Source organism: Typha angustifolia, chromosome 8, assembly GCF_048772165.1.
Source record: "Typha angustifolia cultivar Huaian chromosome 8, ASM4877216v1, whole genome shotgun sequence".
Classification (NCBI taxonomy): domain Eukaryota; kingdom Viridiplantae; phylum Streptophyta; class Magnoliopsida; order Poales; family Typhaceae; genus Typha; species Typha angustifolia.
In genome coordinates, this window is record NC_133246.1 from 14951689 (window position 1) to 14976053 (window position 24365).

A 24365-nucleotide genomic window follows, 5' to 3' on the forward strand; every position below is an offset into this window, starting at 1 on the left:
ATTTTAAAACTTTTAGATATTAAAAAAAGATGAGTTAAAATAAATATAAGGTGTTAAATATATATTGATCTTACAAAAGTTACTTTTCTTCTCTTGAAAGTTAAAAATTCTCTATAAATTTCCCTATAAATATATATTAATATTCACATAAAAAATTATCTATACATTGTTTTCTTAATAAGTTAGATATGTGCTTCTCAATAATGAGTGAATCCTTTTTAGCGAGAGATATTTAATCTAGATTTTTGGTATCCAAATTTTTTAGCCAATGCAATAGGATGAAAAGAAAAATTATTCTCCATTAAGACCCACCACTATGGAAGAGCTGCCGAACCAAAGAGTAACCGACCCTAAGCAGCTACCATTTCCAACGAGCTCCTGACCCTATCTTAATTAAGACCAAAAACTCTCACTTTATTAATTATCTTAAAGGTTGGTATAATTATTCTCCAAACTTCGAGTTATATAAGTTATCGAATAATTATTCTAAATTAAATTAAATATTATCGAGATCTGTTGTAAGTTATCTTATTGCCGACCTACTTCTTAAGCCAATAGCACTGTTGAGCGTCAACTAAATTAAGTCAGTGAGTTAATTGAAATCCATAATATGACTCAAAAAGTCATTTAAATAGCATCCTAGTTCCTATACTTTTTTATTTTCCTTCTATTTTTCTTATTTGCTATGGAAGATAATTTATCTGCATCCTCTCGACGCTGCATCATTTCTCCGCCCAAACGTAGATGAAGGCCAATTTCTCGTGCTTCATCGCCAAAAATTTGTTGTCTGATACCAAAAAGAGCTTTTGCGCATAGCAATGAAGGTTCTTCTCTTCTCCTCCCATCCCAAATCCCCCATCCTAACTTTCCCCTTCCTCACCCACCCAAAACCCTTCTCCAAAATCCTCGCTTCCAACGCCACAAATCTCCTCCTCCCGAGAGCGCACACCACCTGTTCGACCACAAGACCAGTATCTCCACCCCATCGATCCCGCAAAACCCACTTCAAAAGCTCCTCCCCCTCCCCCTCCTCCTCCTCTTCCCTCTACGCTCGTCCCAGCCTTCTCGAGATGAAGAGGGACCGCGCCGCCAACCGCGCAAAAGTCTACGACTTCCTCCGCGACCTCGGCGTCGTACCCGACGAGCTCGACGGCCTCGAGCTCCCCGTCACCGTCGACGTCATGCGCGAGCGCGTCGACTTCCTCCACTCCCTCGGCCTCACCGTCGACGACATCAACGCCTATCCGCTCGTCCTCGGTTGCAGCGTCAAGAAGAACATGGTGCCGGTCCTCGACTACCTGGGCAAATTGGGCGTCCGCAAGTCCACGCTTACGGAGTTCCTGCGCCGGTACCCGCAGGTCCTTCACGCGAGTGTGGTGGTTGATCTGGCCCCCGTCGTGAAGTACTTGCAAGGCTTGGACGTTAAGCCCAAGGACGTTCCTCGCGTTTTAGAGAAGTACCCAGAGGTTCTCGGGTTCAAGTTGGAGGGGACTATGAGCACATCAGTGGCTTATTTAGTAGGAATTGGAGTGGCTAGAAGAGAAATTGGCAGTGTTCTTACTCGTTATCCAGATATACTGGGAATGCGGGTGGGGAGAGTAATCAAGCCTTTCACAGAATACCTTGAGACAGTGGGGTTGCCGAGGTTGGCCTTGGCTAGATTGATAGAGATGAAGCCATACATCCTTGGATTTAGCTTGGAAGACCAAGTGAAGCCTAATGTGGAGGCTCTCATCGATTTCGGTGTTAGGAAAGAGTCGGTAGGTTCCGTGGTAGCGCAGTACCCAGATATTTTGGGAATTGAATTGAAGGCTAAGCTTATTGCACAGCAGAGCTTGTTCGAGTCAAATATTTTGGTCAATCGTGATGAATTTGGAAGAGTGATTGAGAAGATGCCTCAAGCTGTCAGCCTCAGCCGCTCGGCCGTAGTAAAGCATGTTGATTTCCTCAAAAGATGTGGCTTTTTGTTGAAGCAAGTGAGTAGGATGGTTATGGGCTGCCCACAGCTGCTTGCTTTGAATCTGGATATTATGAAGATGAGCTTTGAGTATTTTCAGACTGAAATGGACAGGGATTTGGAAGAATTGGTTGAGTTTCCGGCTTTCTTTACGTATGGGCTCGAATCCACTATAAGACCCAGGCATCAGTTGATATCACAAAAAGGTTTGAAATGCTCTCTAGGATGGATGCTCAATTGTAGTGACGCTAAATTTGAAGAGCGGATGAGGTACGACTCAATTGGAATTGAGGAAATGGAGACAGAGCCATTATTTGACATGAAAAATTTGCTAAAACCACGGGAAGAAGATGACTCCGGATCTGAATATGATGAAGACACTGAGGATGAAGATAGTGATGATGATTATGTCTGACGCTTCATTATCATGAGTATTAGCTTCAACACAAGAAGATCACACAGTAACTTAGTTTTGCATAATATTGTGATACGTACAGCTAAGTATTTGTTCCAAAAATTCTTCTTTGTGGCCTGAATGCTGATGAACATGGTGCAGAAGTATTTTCGATGTCAAAACTCAAGGTAATCTCATTAATCACTAAAAATTGTTGTCTACCTGAATCTTTATAGATAAGGCAATCTTAAACTTATGTGTTAATGGCTAATTTGCATGGCATTGTTGTACACAAAGTTCAAAGAAAAGCCTTGAGACTGACATATGTATTGTTGTAAGTGCTCATTTTCAAATCTCTCCACTATTTAACATGATTCCTTTTAAAAGGCCACTTCTGCAGATGCATTTCAATATTCATCTGAGCTGGATTGTGTACATTCGCTACTGCTAAACCTTTCTACTACCACATCTGTTTGGTGGTGTTGTTTGAGACTTGCCTTGCAGCAATTACATCAATGTCCATCAGTATTGGCTGCATACATAGTTCATTCATCTCTTCATGTGTTTGCTTGACTTTTTACTGACCTTGGCACCATGGGATGGATCTCAACTGAAAACATAGGCACATACCTGTTCTAAGTCGCAATCACATGGGTTTATATACAATCTCAGTGATTGAATTCTAAGGCCTTGTTTGTTTTGAGGCTAAGCTGCGAATTCAACTAGTTAGTTTTATTTTTTAGTTTTAATTTTTTTAAAAGTAAATTTATTTAGATATAAAAAAATAAAAAAAATATTTAATTACTAAACCAGTTTAGGAGTCTCTAAACTCCAAATGAATATGGCCTAATGTAATAGGCATCTTTAGCTGAGCAGATTTCTTTAGGAATGTAACTTCACATTGGTTGAGCCTACATAGAGCTTCAGCCTGATTTTATGAATGGTTCATCTAACAGTAAATTTGATTAACCCTATGCATAATTTTCTTGCATTAATTTTCAGTTTGTGCAGAAGGGGAAAAGGAGCTTACCAACAAAACTTTTTTCTTTTTGTTTCCTCTTTTGCATAGTGTCTCCCTATCGTCGTTTTTCCCAATGTTGTTCTCCGTACTGGAATACACTTTTACTCTTAAACAGGGTTCCTCGTCTTTCAGGCTGCAGCTGGACCATTGTTTCATGATCTCTTCAGAGTTCCTGACTTCCTGCAATCCTCAAAGGAAATATATTGTTGGCTGTATCCAGAGGGTAGCATGTTTTAGCCTATTATTTATCTTCCTCTGTTATGCTACAATGAAACCTAATTACAGGCATGGAATCATAGAGGTTGGATTTATTCTTTGGTTTACTCTACTTGAGTTGTTCTGTGGAAGATTGATTCAGCGTTTATCTCCACGGTATCTAAAGGCTTGCACTTGACCGTGAAATACTTTGCATGAGAAAATATGCTATGTATTTCCATTGAATTGATACGGTTTTTATTTTATTTTTATGTTCTTTCGTTTTACTCCAGCTACAGAATCAAATGTAGCAAAGTCTAAATTCAGCAGCTACAAATGGAACCATTTAAAAACAAATTTCTTTTCAAATCAAAGATTGCGACTTTACAATCCGCAGTGACTACATCGTATGAACAGCTGAGACTATTCCATCAACATCCGACAACACTCTCGTGCCAAAGCGGCGAGCTCCTCGCCGGCGGCGACGAGCCCACGCACACCTCCAACCTCGCCCGGAACCTCGGGTCGCTGGGCCTCAACAGCGCCGGAAGTGAGAGCCGCACGCCCTTCTCCTCGCAGGCGAGATGCCTCGGTCGAATCCTCTCGTCGAGACTAAACGACAGGTATTGTGGGAACTCCTTGAGCTCGTTGAGTCCCCTCCTCATTTCCCTTATCAAAAAAGCGACCTTGGGCTCCAGGTTCTTCTCGATGCTGTAGCAGAACAGTTGGGGAAATCTCCTCGCCATCGCCCTCGCCTCCCTCGGCTGGAGTCCCGCCTTCTCCAAAAACTCGAGCCGCGGCAGGAATTTGTCTTCGACGCTGCAGGATAGGAGGGGGGCGTGTGGGGCAATCGGGGAGACGCCTAGGGTTTGGAGGAAGTAGAGGGTGGGGCGCAGGCGGTGGGAAACAGAGGAAACGAGGAGGCGGGGGCGGCGGCGGAGGACGCGGGGGAGGTCGGCGGCGGGGACGCGGGCCTCGCGGAGGAGGAAGGAGAGAGTTAGGGAGAGGGAGGACGGGGAGGCGGCGAGGAGCTCGGGGCACATGCCGGCGGCGCGGCGGACATCGGCGGCCGAGAGGCCGAGGGAGAGGAGGAGGGCGACGGCGGCGCGGACGGTGGGGAACGGGGCGGCGGCCAGTGTTGGGTGGGCGGCGGCGGAGGAGGAGAGGTCGATGCCGAGGGAGTCGAGGAAGAGGAGCTTCTCGTGGAAGGAAGAAGAGGAGGAGGAAGAGAGGGGCAATTTGGGAAGGATGGGGGATTTGGGGGGCCTTTCGGGAAGAGGGATGGTAGTAGTTATAGTACTGCCACTACTAGTCTGGAGCTTGGATGAAATTTTGAGGAGACGAGGGGCACTTCGGGACAGGGAAGGGATTCGATAGGAGGGACGGCGAAGGAGGGAGGTGGTGGAGGAGGAGGGGCAAAATGGGAAGACTTCTTCCATGGGGGGGAGATACAGATACTACATTCTATCGAAAGTGGGAAGAGGGAAAGAGAAAATAACGAAGGGGCTTTTAGGGAAATTGGAGGAGATAAGGCAGGAAAGAAGATGGTAGGGAAATCTAGAAGGGGATTGGACAACGGCACGGATGGGTCAGAGTCGAATGGGCCACATTACATACTCTATTTTTACAATATTCATTTAAGTAATTCAATAATAATAATAATAATAATAATAAATAAAGAGGGAAATTCTCTGACCATAATTTTGTTGAGCAAGTGGAAATTCCACAGCCATAAGCCACAGGAACAGTGCCTTCCTTTGTGGGCCTCCCTTGACATGGCGTGACATTTTCATTTTACTCCCAAAAATGCTTAGTTTATTTATTTATTATTTATTATTTATTAGTTCGAATGCTAGATATGAGTAGGAGAAAGAGCTACCTATCTCTAAATACAGAGACACTTAGGTTCTACTGAATTTTTAGCTGTTTGGTTTAGGTTTCAAGTCATATATGTCGTTAAACAATTATTTCGAACCAAACGTTGTCGAGATATGCTTTAAGCTGTTGTATTACTAAATTATATTTTCAAGTTAATCGCATTGTCGAATCATTAACTGAATCGAGCTAAGTTTTAGATTATTTTTTTTTCTAAAAGATATAGGATCATGAACATATCAAATTTTTTACCATTCGAATTGAGAAAGATTTCCTGCTATTTTAGCTTGAGGGGGTTAATTAGTTTTAGCAGCGTTTTAAACTATAGATTCTCTTTTGAAATTTGTGTAACATTTTCTTGAACTTTAATTTTGTGTGTGTGCAAGGAGGGCTCGTTGGCTATAAGACTGGGTGATAAGGTCGGTTTCCCTCAATGATGAGTTTGAATAATTTTGCCAATCCTCATACAAAAGTAGGTCATAATGGGTTATATTTGAAACTTCGACATAATCCTAAACTGAGTTCGTATGGATTGGTCGGGTATATTATTTGATATGTGCTAACAGATTAATCCAGTGCACTCTGTGATTTTAATCACATTAGTTTAATTCTAAACATTCTTTTCTTTTCTTTTGACGCAATTAGAATTATTCTTGGACAAATTTGCGTCTCAAATTTGTAAGCAAAATGAGAATTTGGTTCATTTTAACACAGAAAAGAAGTTATAATTATAAACTCAAGACGGCCAATATTCTATATTTCTATCTTCGTTCCATATTATTCTTGTTGGTTTCACATCTCCTCCGCTTCCGTCTCCTCCTCGTAGTCCTTCTCAAGCCGACGACGACGACGAGGGTCTCTCTCGAACTCTTTCTTGGTCCCAGAAAGTAAGTATGTCGCTCTCCTCCTTCCCCCTTCGTAGATTTTCCATAACATACGAAGAACAAATGCGGAGTAATCATTTTGGCGCTTCCGGAGTAGGATCTTTCAAGCTAATTCAATCAAATGTTTCGACCTAATCACCGTTTTCTTAGACAATAAAATTGGCCTTTAGATTAGATAGCATCCCATACAAGCTACCCGATTAAGGGGTCTATGTTTGCCCGCTTTTAGAAACGCTGCTGCAATGCAATCCAAGCAAATATTTCAAGTACAATGCTGTTGTTTGGAGCAATTTGACATACATCTTACGTGCTATGGAAAATTTGATAAAGCCCTAATCGATAGTGCCCTGATAAGAGGGGAATCGAGGAGACCCGGAAGATTCTAGGAGGAATTAGTGACTTGTGAGGTGTATCCTTCCAATTTGAGTTGGAGACACAGCTCATTGCGTTTTGGCTTCATATCGGGATCAGTGAACTGCCCTAGTTGTAGTCATAGAAATAGATGTTTTGTTGTCCTCATACGGATCTAGCCCCAAGAGACTTTAGAAGCAGGCAACAAAATGACCCAGAGTACTCCCTTGCTTGTTAGCGCACCGAAAGCTCAGGTTATTTGTTTTACGAATAGGTATAATGCATTCTTCAAATTGAGCTGAATGAAGGAGTGCGATGGCTTTTAGAGAAGTATGTAAGATATATGGATTTTCAAAATCAGCATCAGTGTTTTTGCTTATAAGGGCTCTCTCTTCACAAAAGATTCAGTAGTTGACAATGGAGAAAAGTTTCTTTATTTTCCTTAAAGAAACAAAGGCGAAGGAGGCAATGTTTTTAACCAGTTTCGATCAATGATTAAACTGTGGAATGGATAATGTGGACCCAATCTTGCACCTTAAAGATGATCTTATGATCATTCTGGCTGATCCTGGTGCCCTAAGATCCATCTCATCATCTAAACTAATAATAATACACACTAAGACAAGTTTTAGGTCGTGACCTCTTTGTTGTTTCTACCATTCAGAGCTTCAGACCTGCAATGGTGATGTAAATAATGATGTTGACATGTATCATTTTCTAAGCTGGTGTGGTAATTCTACATGCTTTGTTTTGGGTTTAATGAGACGTCTTTTCCTCTTTGGCAAAGATATTTAATGTAATATGACCAAGGACTTGCATGGTTGGAATGGTTTTATACTATTTATTTACTTAGGCTATTTTCATTTTCACTTAGTTTCATTGTCTTAGGTTTGAAAGATATAGACCAGTATCTTATGAGTTATGAGAATCTAATCCCTTATAATTTTTGTCATTAGATTGACATTACCAAGAATGAGAATTTTTTTTTAAGATATAGTCAGGCAGTCATTACAGTGAAGTATGATTTATCTGTTCAGTTTTTCATTTGCATTTGTGGGCCTCTACTATTGGACAACCATCTTATTTTTATCTTTTCTCTCTTCTTATTATACCTAAATCTTGATCTTGGGTTGCTTGTTGCTGAAAGAGTTTATTGCAGAACTCACAGTTAGCATGAAAATATCAAACATACTCTGGACTAGCATTTGCATTTTATTTTAACATTATTCCTGTGTTTGATATTTGATACCAAAAGTTCATGACTGTTAGTCAATGGAGACCATGTAATATGTAATCTATGAGAGAAACAGAAGTTGAAAAAATATTCATGAAATAATGTTTGATTTATTTTATTCTTTCTTGTGTCTAGCTCTTGGCAAGTCATGTTCCTTAGTTACATTGGTTTTAATGATCTCTAGCTATTTGTCAAGATTACAGAGCTGTACATGTTTTGCATGAATTGTTTCTAATTCCTTACCTTTTACTTTTTACTATTCCTGTAGTGGGTCCTGTTGCCACTGTACTCTTTGGTATCATGTCTTCTAATAAGAGATTGTCTCATTTCTAGGTAGTAGGATTTAAAAAGTATTGGATTCTGATATGGAGCCTGTGGCACAAGATTTTCAACCCAGAACATTCTCGATCAAACTGTGGCCTCCCAGTGGAAGTACAAGACTGATGCTTGTGGAGAGAATGACTAAGAACTTTTCTACTGAGTCTATATTTTCAAGAAAGTATGGCCTTCTGAGCAAGGAAGAGGCTAGTGAAAATGCTAAACGCATCGAGGAAGTTTGCTTTGCTTCTGCAAATGAGCATTTCATGAAAGAACCTGATGGGGATGGAAGCTCTGCTGTTCAGCTGTATGCCAAGGAAATTAGCAAGCTTATGCTGGAGGTTCTGAAAAGAGGGCCGATGCCTGAAAAGGATAGACAAGCAGCTGTAATTGAAAAGCCCCTTTTGCCTGGTAATACTGTGTTTGATATTTCAGGTGGTCGTCGGGCTTTTATTGATGCTGAGGAAGCACAGGAACTTTTAAGTCCACTGGCGGAGCAAGGGAACTCTTACACCAGGATTTGTTTCAGCAACAGGAGCTTTGGCATTGATGCAGCCCGTATTGCTGAACCTATTCTTGCATCGCTTAAGAAGCAGCTGACTGAGGTAGATCTCTCGGATTTTGTTGCTGGGAGACCTGAGGATGAAGCTCTTGAAGTTATGCGGATATTCTCATCAGCATTAGAAGGCTGTATACTGAAGTACCTAAACCTCTCTGACAATGCTTTAGGTGAGAAGGGTGTCAGGGCATTCGATGCACTCCTAAAGTCACAAAATAGCTTGGAAGAGCTTTATTTGATGAATGATGGTATATCTGAGGAAGCTGCAAAAGCATTGTGTGAGCTCATCCCATCTACTGAGAAGCTTAAGATCCTCCATTTCCATAATAACATGACAGGAGATGAAGGTGCAACTGCAATTTCTGAGCTACTGAGACATTCACCTCTTCTAGAGGATTTCAGGTGCTCATCAACAAGGGTGGGTTCAGATGGTGGAATCCCATTGGCCAAGGCTTTAGAAACTTGTAGTCATTTGAAGAAGCTTGATCTCCGAGACAATATATTTGGTGTGGAAGCTGGGATAGCCCTGAGTAAATCTCTCGAAAAACTTGTTGGTATTACTGAAATCTATCTCAGCTATCTGAATCTGGAAGACGAGGGAACCATAGCAGTTGCCAATGCCCTGAAACAGTCTGTTCCTCACCTGGAAGTTCTTGACATTGCTGGAAATGATATAACAATTAAATCTGTCCCAGCACTGGCAGACTGTGTGGCTGCAATGCAGTCAATTAAGAAACTGAGCTTGTCAGAGAATGAACTGAAGGATGAGGGTGCAATTCTGATTGGCAAAGCACTTGAGCAGAGTCATACACATCTCAAGGAACTTGATTTGAGCATTAACATGATAAGAAGAGCTGGGGCTAGATGCTTGGCTCAAGCAGTCTCAAACAAGCCTGACTTTACACTTTTGAACATCAATGGAAATGCCATCTCGGATGAAGGAATTGATGAGGTAAAGGAGATTCTGAAAGCCGGTTTGAATTCTGCAGATGTGCTTGGGCCATTGGATGAGAATGATGTAGAGGGGGAAGGTGAAGAGGGAGAAGAGGAGGGAGAAGGGGAGGAGGGCACTGCTGAAGGCGATGAGGTTGAACTGGAATCAAACTTCCAGCATCTCAAAGTTGAGCAGGACTAGGCAATCTATTATGTTCAACTTGTTTCACTATTTACTTTCAAGTCGCTTTTTAGACATTCTGGCTCTGTTTTGTTGAGCCGAGCTGATCCGCGCATTAGTACTTACTATTAAGTTATTTTTGTTTCCTTCTTGCTAGTTCGTTATCTGGATAGACTGAAAACCTTTTAACGTGCTTTCACGCTGGATTGAATTATTTTGTGGTTCACTATGGAAATTGAACTTATTTGGAGTTTGTTGCTTTGGATGATTGGAACCAGTGTTAAGAAGTAACTAGCAAACTGGTGGTTGATATGCTTATCTACTCATTTCTTTAGCAAACTGACTGATTTCACTGTCGATCCTTGATTCCAAGAAAACAATTTGATACCACGAATTTTGGTCTTATTATTTATTGTTGACATATTTGCTAATTGTTTCCTTTTTCATGCACGCTTGCAGAAAAGCACCAGCTAGATCATGACGAATCTCAGTACAATTATTTTCTTTACTACAGTGATAAAATATAGACAGTAAAAGACAAATATGCCTATTATAAAATGGAGAACTAAGCCCTTATGATGCACATCTCACAATTATGCCCTTGGCTACTCTAGCCAAGGTTAGCCAATTATATCACTAAACCTTGCTTGAACAATTTGGCGTTCCTATCTCTGGCACATATAATCTGCTTGAAACAAAGATCAGAGTTGTAAATCCCTAAAAATATACCAGAACAAAAAGGTATTACAAAGTGCTCTCAGAGAATAACTAGTTAGCCTTTTTGTATCTTCTCCCTTTGCAGCCAAAAAAATCAAGGCGTACAGCCAATAAACTTATAAAGACTACAGGAAAATACATTGACAATGTGTTTCCGATCAACCTCATTTCAAGGAAACATGCCCACATAAACAACAAGATTGGCATGGCCCAGGATTACACATGTGTTAAAAGGAAAAAAAAAGAGAAAGAGAGAAGAATTCAAATATGATTCAAAAATAAATAGCAAGCTTTTCATCAATCTTGTCCTGCAATTGGTTACACTGCTCCAATAAGAAGGTCAACCTGTCATTCTTTCTAAACAGAGGGGCCATCATCTGCTCATTTCTATTAATAGTTGGGGGCACATCCTCAGTAAAGTTACTATTATCAAGATTCGCAACATGTCCCTTGCCATAAGTGTCCTCAGGACGCCCTTTTTCGAAGACACCCTCAGGATGTAAAGTTTCAGGCATAGCTGTTGACGAAGAGCACTGCGTAAATGGAAGACTGCAACTGATTTCAACAACTTCGTCAAAAGAAAGATTATCAGAAACTGGATTTATCAGTTGATGACCTTCATAACTTAATTTGTTGTTCCGATCCTTCCTGCCAGAATTGAATGTCATTGTGGCATCGGCTCTGCAAGTTAACTCCTTTGCAGAAGTCCTATGAAGGTGTTGCTCCAGCACGTAAGCAACTGAGCATTCTACAGCTGTCAACTTCGTTAGCCTCCAGTTGTAAATACGGCGGAATATTGTCACCCATCTCGGAATGATGTAATAATGTGAACCACGAAGCTCAAGGTTAACACCCTTCTGTACCATTAACCTTGCCTCACTTGCCGCTAGGTCTGAATTCAACAAATAACTTGATTGAGTCATGTAGCTTATTAAGCATTCTTCAAGGGCCAACTTCTGATTTTTAATCTGCTTGCCCATGTGAGAGCCATGCTTCAGCCAAGAAATATCACTGTGAAAACTAGGAAGTTTGCAGCTTCTTATTGCTGCAATTAGTGGTTCGATTATCATAGGTGAGCTCCAATCACTGTTTGGTAAGAACTTCTCCGCATACATGCGTTCGAAGCTCGACTTCTCAAGAAGATCAATCTCACGAGTTGGCCAACTGTTTGGATTCCCGGATGCTGCAGAAAGAATTTCCTCTACCAGACAGTCGAGGGCTTCATTGAAAGCTGAGATACAATTGTCTGGCCCCACTTCAAAGGTATTACAAGTATCAAGTACCTCAAGTGAAGATCTCAAGTAGCTTAAGGCCAGATCACGAGTCTTCACTAGAGTGAGAACAGGCTGCACTGGTGAATGATCTGCTAGCCACTGTAGTCCCTCTCTCAATTTGTTGTCATCAAAGAAATTGTTCACGTGATCATCAGGACTGTTACCAACTAGAAAAACTACAGATACCGGGTTTATTTTTGTTTTGTCTGTGTCATGAAGGCCAAGTCTGTTGATTATATTCTGTGAAGCATCAGCATCCTCTTCCATGTATGCATCACTACTTACTATAAGAAGAGGCAATTTTGATCCAGAAGGTAAAGACGTTAAAAGGTTGTGAACTCGTATCCTCTGAACTTCCCATGGAATGCTTTCTGATACTAGAAATATTATACAGCTTGTGCCAGAAATACTATCTTTCTCAGAAACTTGCTGGACACTGTCAAACGTTGTGTCCCTAATGACAGACAGACAGCAAGTATTAGATGGATTTATCTGAGAACAGATCCATTTCTTCCATATGGATAAGTGGGACAATGAGACCAGTGGTTCATTTTGTTCTTTACCAGGACCAGTTATCTTTGAGAGCAACCATCTTGAAGCCAAATGATTGGTTTGACCTTCTGTGACGCTTGGCTGCACAACGATAAGCAGCTTCCAGCAAATACAGTTGGCATCAGGATTTCTCTCACTTATAATTGGTGACACCAATTCTGAAATATTCAACCTTGACCATGACTTCCCTTGTCTGCTATATCTCTCTTTAGCAATGTAGTCAATGTTCAGTTCCCCAGGAGAATGCTTTGGTGCCTTAATCAACTGATAGTAAAATAACCATCTATGTTTAGTAAATAGATATCTATAAAAATTAAGAACTAGTGACATGTCTAGAGGGTAACTTACTGATGCACTCTGCCGAACAGGTGGTCCTAGTGAGAGAGAACTCAATGCTGCGGTAGCAAGAAAATCCTTCTGCTCACGCATTGACCTTTTCTCAGTGGCTCGCTGCTTCCATTTGCTGGAAATAAGGGACAACTCAAAATTGTTAGGATTTATCTGTGAAACACCTAAATTTATTACAAAATGGGAAACAGTGGTGAACCTTAAGATCAGTTTTAGCTTTTCGCTGGCAACTTCATTCTCCTTATTGACTAAAACAATTGATGTTCCATCATTTGAAACAATATCCATCTGAGTTTTTGAATCTTCATAAGTGCCCTCAGAGTTGGAACTTCCAGATGGTCCAACGTGATCCAGGTTGACTCCCAAATTTGGTAAAATTCTTTGATTCATGGGAGTATCATTAAATGATTCAACCACTTCTTCATATTCAGCTTGCTCTTCATGGCTGCATACTGAGTCATCTAAAGATACGGCAGTAGGACCTGGGAGTGGACAAAAGGCCTCTGCCACTGCAGTTGCTGATGGTACTTCTATAGGGAGTTGTTGAGGGTGGGAGTGAATTATAAGATCGGAGTCTTCTTGATTATCAAACATTTGCTCATCAAGCACATCAGTCCTGACTTCTGTTCTTGATGCTCCTTTCTTATGATCAAGCACATCTACTACCTCCGGAATAATATCTATTTTTCCAGTGAATTCAGAAGTAATAGGACCAGAGTAAGCATCATCAATAATTCTTCGCGACTTCTTCAGGTGAACAAGTTGGGAACACTTTGTTGGGAAGTCACTATCATTGTTAATAAAGAGACCCTCTTTGACTAAGTACAGCTCTTCATATTTCTTTAAAACAAACCCATGATATTCCAGAAGACTTCCTATGTCCTCCCCCTGAAATAGGGAAAGAAGTTGTTAGGGAGGACCAAAGATTTTCAGATATGATGATCAATAAGAAGACGCAAAATATCACCTACCTCCATGCCGAGCCACTTTACAATGTGTTTAATAGGGATTCCTTGATTATTCTGAAGACCGCTGTGAAGAGAAGCAAGTGCTTGTGTTCTCAACTGAATAAGGAAGTTTCGGTTAATCTCATGAGCACAATAGAGTTTAAACAACAGAAAATAAGAACCAAAAAGCTAGCAATAGATTATGGAGTAACTGACTTATCTCCACCTTGCGTTTGATCCCAAAGATAATATGTTTATTTTAGGAATAGGTGTGTCCACATGTCATTAACACTATCTAAACAGCTTCTTCCCAGCTAGATGTAAATCAATGAATCTAAGGGTGAGAGTAATAAAGTCAACACAGTATCAATCTCATAGTGGTCTGACTGATTACATAATCACTTTTATGTTGATGATCTTCTACAGGGATGTAGGTATTACAGTTGCTGATAATTACTATGATAGATGACACTACAATGTCGACAAGTTGCAAGTCAAGTTTTAAAAAATAAGAACACTAAATCAAATGGGGTAGTGCTACATTGGAAAATCACTGAGATCACCTCCGGGAGCACCACATGTGCTCTTGGTGCCCATTTAAGTTTGCCTCAACTTACATTAACATAAATAAGTCGAATATTACCATAGAAGAATTAAAATACCTAACAAGAGAATATACTTTTAAATGATGTTTAGAGAAGTTTCTTAAATTACTTTATTTGTACAACTTTTGTAGATCCTTATAATATTTGTTAATTTATTGAAACTGTGAGACTGAGTACAACTGAAACTAAGGGAATCAGTGAAATAAAACACTACGGGGCTTTGATAAATTGAAAACAAGACCAAGTTAAAACTTATCTTTTTGTTCTATTACTAAATTTCATATCTAGAAGTCCAGTTCGTCTATGCTAAAGTTGCAGAGAAGATTATTCTTAGCTAAGTATGGTTCACTCTACTATCAAGCCCCACAAATTATCACACCTATGATGGATTAAGTCCTTTACTTTCTTTGGCATAGCAGATCTGCAGACATTCTTTTGTAGATTAATTTCTTCTTCTAGAAGGAAAGTGTAACTCATATAAATCTTAGGTATTCTCCCAATGGCTACTAAATGTCAAAACATAAGCACATCACCAAAATAAAAGAGAGGGAAGAGGCAAATAAAAACATTACATACTTTTGCAAAGTGAGCATGCATCAGGCATGCCTGCAGGTAACTTGCTTTCCTTGCAAGGCGAAAGAAGGAAATGTAGTTGCCGATCCTACAAGCCCTGAAATATAAAAGCCATTAGATAAAGGAGAAAATCATAATTGACAGCAATTGCAAGTATAATATTAACCAACAGAGACTAGAATGGTTACCTTGCCACCTCTCGAGCAAATGAGATTTCTGGACTGCATCTTAGCTCCGAAGACATTTTAGCAAGATCAAGTGAGAGCTCCGCAGGTTCTACCTAGAACAGAAGATAGATTAGGCTAATAATTTAAATCAACAAAAACAACTAGGCCAACATGAAAGATAAAACCTTGTAGCCAGGATGCTTGTCTAACTTGAGAAGCGCATAATAACCCCGAAACTCTTTTTCTGTAGGCACAACTATACCCTTCTTCCTGTGATCATCGTACATTTGAAACAATTCAACTGATGTTTTGTTCATTTGCTCTATGTTGAGGTGCGCATCAAACCCCTCTGAGAAGCCCTCTCCTTTGTTGTACTCACATAATTCATGCATTGCAATGATATGAAGTCTTATCTGGTAGCAGAAAAGAACCGTTACATATCTCATGATGACAGGATATCCAAAAGTGTAAATAATTCTACAAGGTTTGTGCTACCATTTGTTCAAGCATGGCTATAGCCTCTTGATTGAAAATGTGCTGCATCCTGAGGTCCATTCTTACAGCTCTCATTCTATCCCACAGGAAATTGTATATACTCAGAAAATTGTCACCATAAGGTTGATCCAGCAAACCAAGAAGATAATCAACTGTCCTCTGCAAGACTGGGAGAGGTCTTATCAAGTCAGCTTCTCGCTCAGCCGTCCTATTATACTGTATGAATCAGATAAGAACTTCGATCATGCTTCCTGTTATAGGTGATGCAAGATAATCTCAGAATCAATCCTATCATGCAGATATCAGATTAAGGATACTCATCAAGTACCTTTTTAACAGCCAAAAACTTGGTCGTTTGGTTTCTTTCTCCATCCAATCTCTCATACTTGTCGAGATCGCCTTTTCTTTCACGCTCCTCCCTCTCAGTTTCTGAAGCATGAAAATAAGTTCAACTTAGAGCAGTTCTTCCTGAGGTACTCAAGTAAGAGATAAAAATGAAAATCTGGCTAACCTGGGCATTGTAATATTATGAGCACAAGATTTGTTTACAAAAGCATTAAAACATGTGAAACAAAATTAAAAGCTTTAAATAAACCTGGACACATATCTGGGCAGAGCCCGACCACAGCTGCAGATGATTTTGAAACTTCAAAGTCAGGCAAAGTGCCTCTGTTGGCTCCTTCAGCTTGTTCCACTTCATTCCTTTGTACCAGAGAATCCCGATTCTGTTTATTTGATAGAGTGTGATTCCCACCATCATGCGCACTCTCAATTGGTCTGCTTAGTTCAACATGAAAGCGGGCCAAGCGTTTTGCCTTCGCTTGCTTTTCTCTGCACTTAAATTCATGTTAATGAAAATGATTGACCGCTCTGAAGCAAGAGATTACACTAGAATTTCTAAATGATAGTTGAATAGTAAATCAATATGCAAATACCTCTCAGAGTCAAGGTCAGCAGATGGCATCCCTAATTCTTCGGTAAAACGTAAAGGAGGAGACCTAGCCCTTTTAGGGGCACTAAGATGTGCAGCTTTGGGTGGTGAAGGAGTTTTTGTACGACGAGCATCTGCATAAGGCCCTACGGGATGAAAGCTCTGATGAGGCAGCATGTGAGCATTGTTAACAGAAGATTGACTTTGACTGCCCAATCTAGGCGGGGATACATGAGGCCTGAAATATTGTTTCAACATAACTGGTCCATTAAGAAGGGAAAAGGTAAATATGCAAAAACAGACAAAAGAGTGATGAATTTAAAACAGCAATAATGACAAGAAAATAGATTTCATAAAAACAGAAATGCAAGCACAACTTGCACTCAGTACTTCTACAAAATTATTACCTGCTACAGGATCTGCGTCTAATTGATGCTAAGACATGCAATGGACAGTTGAAGGGATAGAAGGCAAGAATATAAATAAATAAACCTTGAATCAGAGAACTTACTTTGGATCTTCATGGGGCGAACCAAGATTCTGGACTGCATAAATGCTTCCAAAAGCTGAAGGTGGTGATCTGATTGTATTAGAAGTTTCAACATTTCCATTTCCAAGCCACATGTCTGAATAGTTTACCAACCTATAAATTGGAAGAAAGACCAGTGTTTACACATCTAATTGTCAGTAAGAAGAAAGTACCATTGTTAGCTTATGTTGGACATCAGGTTGAGAAAGAGAAGTAAAGTATGCATGAGACAATCAATAGTTTAACATTCAAAATTAAACAAACAAAGAAATATACTTTGCAACCTGAAATACACCCCGACGTTCATCCCACCAGCATTAAGTTGGTTTATCCAAACAAGAGGCTTAGAAGAACTCATCTCAGTAGCAAACACAATACTTGGACCACCCAACAATGTGGCACTTACATATACCTGAAGTCCAAGGTGTCACCATGAAAATTCACATGCAATCAGTGTTATCTTGTTATTTCTACTGAGCAAATGTGTACCACAAAGCTAACAAGAATCATGCAAACTCTTGAAACAACTTAGGAAAAGTGACAGGGCTATAACTCCAATAGTTAAATAATAATCAAGTTTCACCAATCATCCAGTATAAACTCCAGACAGATTACAACCTACCAAAGAGCAGTAATTCAACAGGGAAAATAAAATACAGAAACCTATCATTTTTCTAAAACCCTAATTCATCAGTATGAATAATAGACCTAGTAGGAGCTCATCCTTCAAAAGAACTGCTAAATTGAATCTGAAATAAGACATTTCAAAGGAAGAAGTGGAAAAAATAACAATATTTTGCATGGTAAGGGTAATGCGGTATAGTTCACTGTGGAATTGACAAGAACCATTTACTTTGCAAGTTTGCATTCAATTGAACTTCAATTACAACAAACGAACAAATTTGATGATTTTCAGTATAACACATGATAAAAATAAATAACAGAAATTGCACACGAGGCAAACTTACCTTCTACCATTGGTCTCAATCTGTTGATAGTTCTCAGGAGAGTCAACATCATGATAAGAAAGTGCAGGTGACCTAGCCCCTTTTGTAAAATCCTGACTCAAAGGTTGCATTGGCAACTTGGTCTCATAATGTTGCCCATTGGCCGAGGTTACAACTGGACTAAGCTTTTTGTTATTTCCAGGATGCCCAAGGTTAAGTGATTGCTTTGGTTGATAAGCCAAACTAGCTGGGAAGACATCAATCCTGCAGGAAAAGAATAACCATATGAGAATCAACTGTACTATCAATGAAACGGAAAATATATAGAGATGACTGATAAAATCCAATAAATTAATTGCAAAGAATCCAACATCGCAAGCCAGTACAGTTGCAGTTTGTCTAGAGCTTGTTTCATGATAAAATCAAAGATAAATAAGTAATTATCTAGACTACAAGTGGAGCAGTTCTTTAGATGTTAGTTAGGTCCAACTTTCAGGGTACAAATCGGGAACTGAACTAACCAGTCCAACTCTAGTGGCTTCAATTTTGACTCAGATAATTCTACCTAACCCATTCTCCAGTATGTCAGTTAGCAGGAACCCTATCTTGATTAGTTGATCTGATAGAATAGAAATGCCATAGTTTTCACTTCACTTTTTCTTTGATAAGCATGCCAGACCTCTTGACGGTTATACCTTTTTCCAACATAATAAGTTAAAACGCAGTATTCAGACCAACCGAGACTTAATCCTGAACCTGGAAGCCTTGAAATCTCTTTCTTCATCGGAAATTGATCAAGAAATTTGACTCTACAAATCCTACGGTACATGCTATCTGACCTAACAAAGTGAAGAATATGTTCAACTAAAACTAACATATTAGAACCTTAAGAATCTTGCAAATTTCTTTCTTTCCCTTAATCCAATCGGACTTGTAACATTAACTTCACATTTAAACCCTATACTCATGGAGTTTGCCAATAACTATTGATATGCCTCAAGTACAGGAGATTCAAACTCGTCCGAACATCATAAATCAAGCTAATTTCTAGCTGTGAAACAATCTAATTCAACTCAAGAACAGGGAGAATATTAAAGATATTACCTTTCAGACTGAAGTAGCGTTTGCTGCTGCCGCCCGACGCTGGCATCTTTCCCCCTGTCAGGATCGTTCAAATAATTTGGCGGCGACGGCGAAGGGGAGACGCTTCTAAACACGTCACGGGGTCCAGGGTGGCCCGCAGGGCCCGCGGTTACTCCGAAACCCTTGAATTCCATCTTATCAAGACGAACATAACCCAAGATAACCCACCTTCTAGTGTTGGGTTTTACCTTTCAAGAAACCCTAACTCCAACTCTCCCCAAGAGTAGCAAAGGGTTACGATCCAGCAGCCCCCACCTCATCAGCTTAGGAGAGAGGAGAGAACGGCGGAAGACGGCTGATGGTCACCGTCAAGATCGAGAGGAGGAGGAGGAGGTCTGAGAAGGTGGAGCTCAGCTCGAAGGCGGCCAAAATACCGGAGATCGTCGAATGCTAGAAAAGAAAAGGTGAGTTTTTGGATGCGGATCCGAAGGTGGAGCTCACCCCGTCAAATCTATTTTTTTACTGCAGATATCACTTTATTATCCTATTGTCCTTATCTACAAATTATCCTCCAACTTTTCTAGTTATTTTGCACATATACCCAGTCTTCAACAATATAATTGCACTAATAAATCTATAATCACATAATATAAGGGTAGTAGGAAAATTAGAAACTATCCTCATGCTTGCTAAGTTCTTTTAGTTTAATAAGTTTGAACACTGGATTCAATTTGGAAACAAAAAGGATTAAACGGAGAACTATAGCGTAAAAAATATATTTTCATTTTTTATTTTAAAAATTATTGAAATATTCTTTATTCTATTATTAACTACCTGTTAGTTAGGGTAAAATTAATTCCTATGAATAATAATAATAATAATAATAATAATAATTGTAATAAATTTTCATATAAAAAACATGCATAGCACATGCATAGCACGTGCTGCATTTTATTATAAATAAAGTAACGAAATCTCCAATTGATATAAGATAGATTCTATTCAACGGTTAGAATTTCGAGAGAGAGCCCCAAGAAGGAAAGGATATGGGTGTCCAACAACTGCTGAGGAATGCGTCCAACCCTCCTCCCAGGCCACTAACAGCTATCTTTCCCCGTTCCGCTTCCACCCCTATCCAAATCCCAGTCAACTCCTCCGCCAATAAACTACCCCTTTGTTCCCATCTAAAAAACAGATCTTTTATAGGTACGACTCTTTTCAAGTTCGCATCTTTCCCAGGTTGTAGGCTTGGAATTGGGACTCGGGTTGGTGGGTTCTCGCATCCGAGCAGGAGGGTGACCGTGTCAATGGCGTCGTCGGGATCCGTGCCCAAGTCTGAGGAGGAGTGGAGGGCGGTGCTCTCGCCGGAGCAGTTCCGAATTCTTCGGATGAAGGGCACGGAGTAAGATTAGATGCGTTTGCTTGGATTTCCTACTTTTATTTTGTGTTTTGATGCTTTATTCTAGTTTATAGAATTTTGGTGTTTTATTTGCTCTTACTTGCTTGGGCTTTCAAGGGGTCATCTTATATGATCTTCTCTGATATATGAGTCACACTGGGAGAAATGGATTCTCGCAATTTGACTACCAAAAATTACCTTTTTATCATTCCTCACTTGTTTATTTAAGAGTCCCGCATTCAGCTGATATTACCTTTTATCAATTATTTCATATTTCTTGAATGGAAAGTGTTTGTTGATTGTGGATGAAACTGGTCAGTTACTTTATTAAAAGGTGCATGGGAGACCATGTTAAGAAAACCTTAGAAAGATATTATCCAATTGATTGAGATTGAAAATATCCATAAGTTAAGTTTGAGATGCAAAGGGATCTGTGTTTATCACTCCTCAGCCTTCTTTTTATCTTGACACATAGTTCGCAGGTCTTACATTGTTGTATGATTCTGAATTGCTTGAGTATTGTGAAATGTCTGATTACTCTGATCGTTCATCTGAGATTATTTGAATATAATTTACGTCATATTTTCATGAATTACAAGCAAGATGCATGGAGATATTAACGCATGATATAATGACATTAATACATTATCAAAGTTATAGAGAAGGAAAATTGGATATCTGAAGCTTGAGCTGCATAAAATATGTGCTTCTGAGAAGTGGTCTGTTGAACTCACCCTTATCCTCACCTTCCGTATATCATTTTGGTTGTTGTTAATTTGTTATCAGTTGATGCCCAAAACGGATTACATATGACATCAAGTATGAAAATAGTGTGCAATTTTTTCAGGTATCCAGGAACTGGTGAATACGATAAGTTCTATGCTGACGGAATATATGAGTGTGCTGGTTGCGGCACACCTCTTTACAAGTCCACTACTAAGTTCAATTCTGGATGTGGCTGGCCAGCATTCTATGAGGGTCTACCTGGCGCCATAAATCGCACTGTATGTTTTTTTTTTCATCTTCTTTTCTTTCATAAATAATTTACTATCTTATGTGTTCTTCCTGTTCTCCATTCATATTCATGATAACTCTGGCATGTCTCATTTATAATTTCAGATGGATCCTGATGGAAGGAGAGTAGAAATCACTTGTGCAGCTTGTGGGGGTCACTTGGGCCATGTCTTCAAAGGAGAGGGATTTAAAACACCTACTGATGAACGCCACTGTGTCAACAGCATTTCTCTCAAGTTTACTCCTGCTTCCTCAACTTCTTGATCTGCTCTTTTAGGCTTGTTCCATATGATGCTATCTTGTGCAAATAGTGAGTAGACCTGTGAAAAATGTTGTTGTCGCTTTTGTCCAATGAATTATAACTTATATATGGTGGCCATTTATGTACTTTAGCCGTTTCTTTCTGATGATTGTTAATAACATTAATCCTTGTGACTGGAGAACATCTGATGTTGAACTTAAGCAATAGAAGGCGAGTCATGCTAATGTTGATGATACCATAGAAGAAGCAACTTAAGCTAGATAATGCATATGGCAAACATAATCTGCATACATTGTCGATCTTTCTACTGATTCTGAGACTAGTAGTTACTCTTTGGTTTCAGAGATAGGGAAGTAGCTTTTTTCTTTTTTCTGTCTGCAAGTTAATACCTTTGCTAACTGGTAGTTCTGCGCAGATTTTATACTACCAGTTATGCTTGGTGATCAACAACCATATTTAAGCATTATCTCTTCAAATATCTCACACATGATGCGTTTCCATGGATACAGCAAGCTTCTTTAAGCAACGACCAACTTCACAACAATTATATGCTCATATGAGTTGCCAAGTTATTGGCCTTATAAAGCCAAATATCATTTAGGAGAGACAGAAATTTCACTAGGGAGAAAATTTTGAGATGGCGTCACAAAAATATGCTTGTAACCAGATGCTCTTTTTTGTCAATAAAAATCTAAGAGAACATTTTAATAGCAAACAATTGTAACTGAAGAAGCAACATTTGCTATTGTAGGGAAGAAAACAAATTATTGTCACGCCAATGAATAAAAGCTAAATTGTAAAATGGATATCTATTGCAACCACTTCCCACTTCTCAGGTTCTGCAGCTGCACCAGTGATTTTCACTTTTCTGGACTTTCATTCCTCCTTGCATGGCAGGCTTTGAGAGCTTGAACAACTGGTTATACAAAAATGTCAAACAGATGTGTTTAATAAAAAGTAATAGATAGTGCCATACAAGAACATAAATTTCTATCTCACCATTATAAGATTTCCTAGATAAAATAGCAGATAAGTTGAAAACTATTAATACTTCTTTGCAAGGATAAATTTAAAAATTACCATATGAATGGTAACCATTCTAATGTACATAAAGGTCAGGAACTAACAAGCTAGATCAATAAAAGCACTTGTATATTCATACACCTCATAATAATAAGTAACATCATAGGCCATTTGATCAGGGTTAAATATATCCAGAAGCAGAACAGATTGATATTTCTGCTTCCAGTCTAAAATTCGGATAATTGAAAGAAGTATCAGACGCATGTATGAAGCATATGAGCATTATATCCTACACATATACCATGGCTAGCAGCATATTAAGGTGTTCATGATTCATAGCTATATAAGTTTTTTTTTTTAATGAGAAACAACACTTATTTGTAGTACCAGTTGCATGAAACTTCTTTTGGTGGCTTTGCAGATCGACTCGGGGAGATTCCAGCATAACAAGCTGATACTCGTGATTGCAACAAATGCATATATCAAAGATACTCTCCTCAATATTCACCCTACTTGATGTTTATTATGAACCAAAGACGAAAAAGATGGAAGAAATAACATGTTTGCAATCTTGACTTTCTAATGTAAGTTTTGTTAATATTCCATGGAGCATTTCAAGCCAGACAATTAGAAACAGGACAAATGCTCAAAGAGTGTACAGGCTATCCAATAGACAGCTAAATTTTGTTGTCTATAATTGTTAATGATCTTAAGACAGTTAGATACAAAATCCATGCAACACAGTAATTTGCAACTTTGTCAATCTTTTGAGTAAGAGGATCATTAATGAATTTTAGGTCATGAACATTCTTATGAAATACTCTTCAAATCTTATGCCAAATCCATAAACCATTTTTTGTGAAGACAAATGATATTACAACATCCTTTCATTTGTTGGTAAGCATGATGAATACATGCTACAATCCTACAACCACAGCTTTCTTATAATTATGCAATATCATTATCAAGAAGAAGAAAATTGACCCTAAGTTTTGTTTTGAGTAACTTTCTTTTTTAACAAGAATACTCTTTTACTCTATATCTACAAGAATTCTGCTTCACTTGTTTCAAATCTGTAAACATTAAGCTCTTATTTTCACAGAAAAGAGAAAAATCATCTTAGATTCGTACTTGGTTGGCAGGCCTTCCAGTTCCTGTTGGTCTCCGCGAGGCAATCCTGAGAAGATGAAGAAAAGAAAACGTAAATCCACCAATACAGGTTGTGATTGAGATGAAGGGAACGAGAAAGAGAAGGGCTTGGAAAGAGGAAAGGGAAAGAGATATCGTTGCCTGTAAAGAGAGATAGATGGCGGAGCACTCCTTGAGCTGCTTCACGTTCTCGTCCTCCTCGTCGGCGTCGGTCTGATGAAGAGGTGGAGGAAGAATAGGAGGAGGAGGCGACGAGGGTTGCTGCTGCGGCGCGTCGCTGGTGTTCGATGAAATGCCCATCACTTCGCTTGTTCTTTCCCCTCGAGTTGACATTTGACAACACAAACTTCCAGTTTTGACTGTGGGTTATGTTCAAGCCGGACTAATACGAAGTAGCGGCAAAATTCTCTTTCTTTCTTTCTTTGTTTTTTTTCGTTTTTTTTTGGCA

General features: G+C 39.4%; 6 protein-coding genes across 10 annotated transcripts; 3 read left to right on the top strand and 3 right to left on the bottom strand.

Annotated features, from left to right (window-relative positions):
• Nucleotides 1–668: 668 nt before the first annotated feature.
• Nucleotides 669–3683, top strand: LOC140765987 (transcription termination factor MTERF4, chloroplastic). Of its 2 annotated transcripts, none has more exons than XM_073105351.1 (2): nucleotides 669–2539; nucleotides 3488–3683. In XM_073105351.1, the coding sequence occupies exon 1, from the start codon at nucleotides 819–821 to the stop codon at nucleotides 2370–2372; it is 1554 nt and encodes a 517-aa protein (XP_072961452.1). In that variant the 5' UTR covers nucleotides 669–818; the 3' UTR covers nucleotides 2373–2539; nucleotides 3488–3683. The 2 variants fall into 2 exon arrangements, with proteins under 2 accessions (XP_072961452.1, XP_072961453.1); XM_073105352.1 differs by having other exon boundaries at nucleotides 3505–3683.
• Nucleotides 3684–3802: 119 nt separating this feature from the next.
• LOC140765989 (protein SEEDLING LETHAL 1, chloroplastic) lies at nucleotides 3803–5267 on the bottom strand. The gene has a single exon (XM_073105353.1). The coding sequence runs from the start codon at nucleotides 5004–5006 to the stop codon at nucleotides 3999–4001; it is 1008 nt and encodes a 335-aa protein (XP_072961454.1). The 5' UTR covers nucleotides 5007–5267; the 3' UTR covers nucleotides 3803–3998.
• Nucleotides 5268–6173: 906 nt separating this feature from the next.
• On the top strand, nucleotides 6174–10116 carry LOC140765986 (RAN GTPase-activating protein 2-like). Of its 2 annotated transcripts, none has more exons than XM_073105349.1 (2): nucleotides 6174–6329; nucleotides 8245–10116. In XM_073105349.1, the coding sequence occupies exon 2, from the start codon at nucleotides 8277–8279 to the stop codon at nucleotides 9921–9923; it is 1647 nt and encodes a 548-aa protein (XP_072961450.1). In that variant the 5' UTR covers nucleotides 6174–6329; nucleotides 8245–8276; the 3' UTR covers nucleotides 9924–10116. The 2 variants fall into 2 exon arrangements, with proteins under 2 accessions (XP_072961450.1, XP_072961451.1); XM_073105350.1 differs by having other exon boundaries at nucleotides 6176–6333.
• Nucleotides 10117–10668: 552 nt separating this feature from the next.
• Nucleotides 10669–19554, bottom strand: LOC140764490 (SAC3 family protein B). Of its 2 annotated transcripts, none has more exons than XM_073103075.1 (14): nucleotides 19092–19554; nucleotides 18009–18251; nucleotides 17023–17154; nucleotides 16516–16749; nucleotides 16176–16411; nucleotides 15909–16009; nucleotides 15581–15796; nucleotides 15271–15498; nucleotides 15107–15198; nucleotides 14922–15015; nucleotides 13765–13857; nucleotides 12993–13681; nucleotides 12794–12908; nucleotides 10669–12709 (listed from the first exon to the last, which is right to left on the bottom strand). In XM_073103075.1, the coding sequence occupies exons 1-14, from the start codon at nucleotides 19262–19264 to the stop codon at nucleotides 10892–10894; spliced, it is 4464 nt and encodes a 1487-aa protein (XP_072959176.1). In that variant the 5' UTR covers nucleotides 19265–19554; the 3' UTR covers nucleotides 10669–10891. The 2 variants fall into 2 exon arrangements, with proteins under 2 accessions (XP_072959176.1, XP_072959177.1); XM_073103076.1 differs by lacking the exon at nucleotides 19092–19554 and adding an exon at nucleotides 17325–17452 and having other exon boundaries at nucleotides 18009–18147.
• Nucleotides 19555–20065: 511 nt separating this feature from the next.
• On the top strand, nucleotides 20066–24064 carry LOC140764912 (peptide methionine sulfoxide reductase B5-like). Of its 2 annotated transcripts, XR_012105111.1 has the most exons (5): nucleotides 20066–20472; nucleotides 21317–21473; nucleotides 21589–21793; nucleotides 23190–23352; nucleotides 23911–24064. XR_012105111.1 is itself a non-coding variant. In XM_073103762.1 (3 exons), exons 1-3 carry the CDS (start codon nucleotides 20117–20119, stop codon nucleotides 21745–21747), a joined length of 672 nt encoding a protein of 223 aa, XP_072959863.1. In that variant the 5' UTR covers nucleotides 20067–20116; the 3' UTR covers nucleotides 21748–21975. The 2 variants fall into 2 exon arrangements, 1 of the variants encoding a protein (XP_072959863.1); XM_073103762.1 differs by lacking the exons at nucleotides 23190–23352; nucleotides 23911–24064 and having other exon boundaries at nucleotides 20067–20472; nucleotides 21589–21975.
• LOC140764914 (uncharacterized) lies at nucleotides 22121–24250 on the bottom strand. Its single transcript, XM_073103764.1, has 3 exons — nucleotides 24059–24250; nucleotides 23900–23945; nucleotides 22121–22661 (listed from the first exon to the last, which is right to left on the bottom strand). The coding sequence occupies exons 1-3, from the start codon at nucleotides 24248–24250 to the stop codon at nucleotides 22606–22608; spliced, it is 294 nt and encodes a 97-aa protein (XP_072959865.1). The 3' UTR covers nucleotides 22121–22605.
• Between the last annotated feature and the right edge of the window lie 115 nt (nucleotides 24251–24365).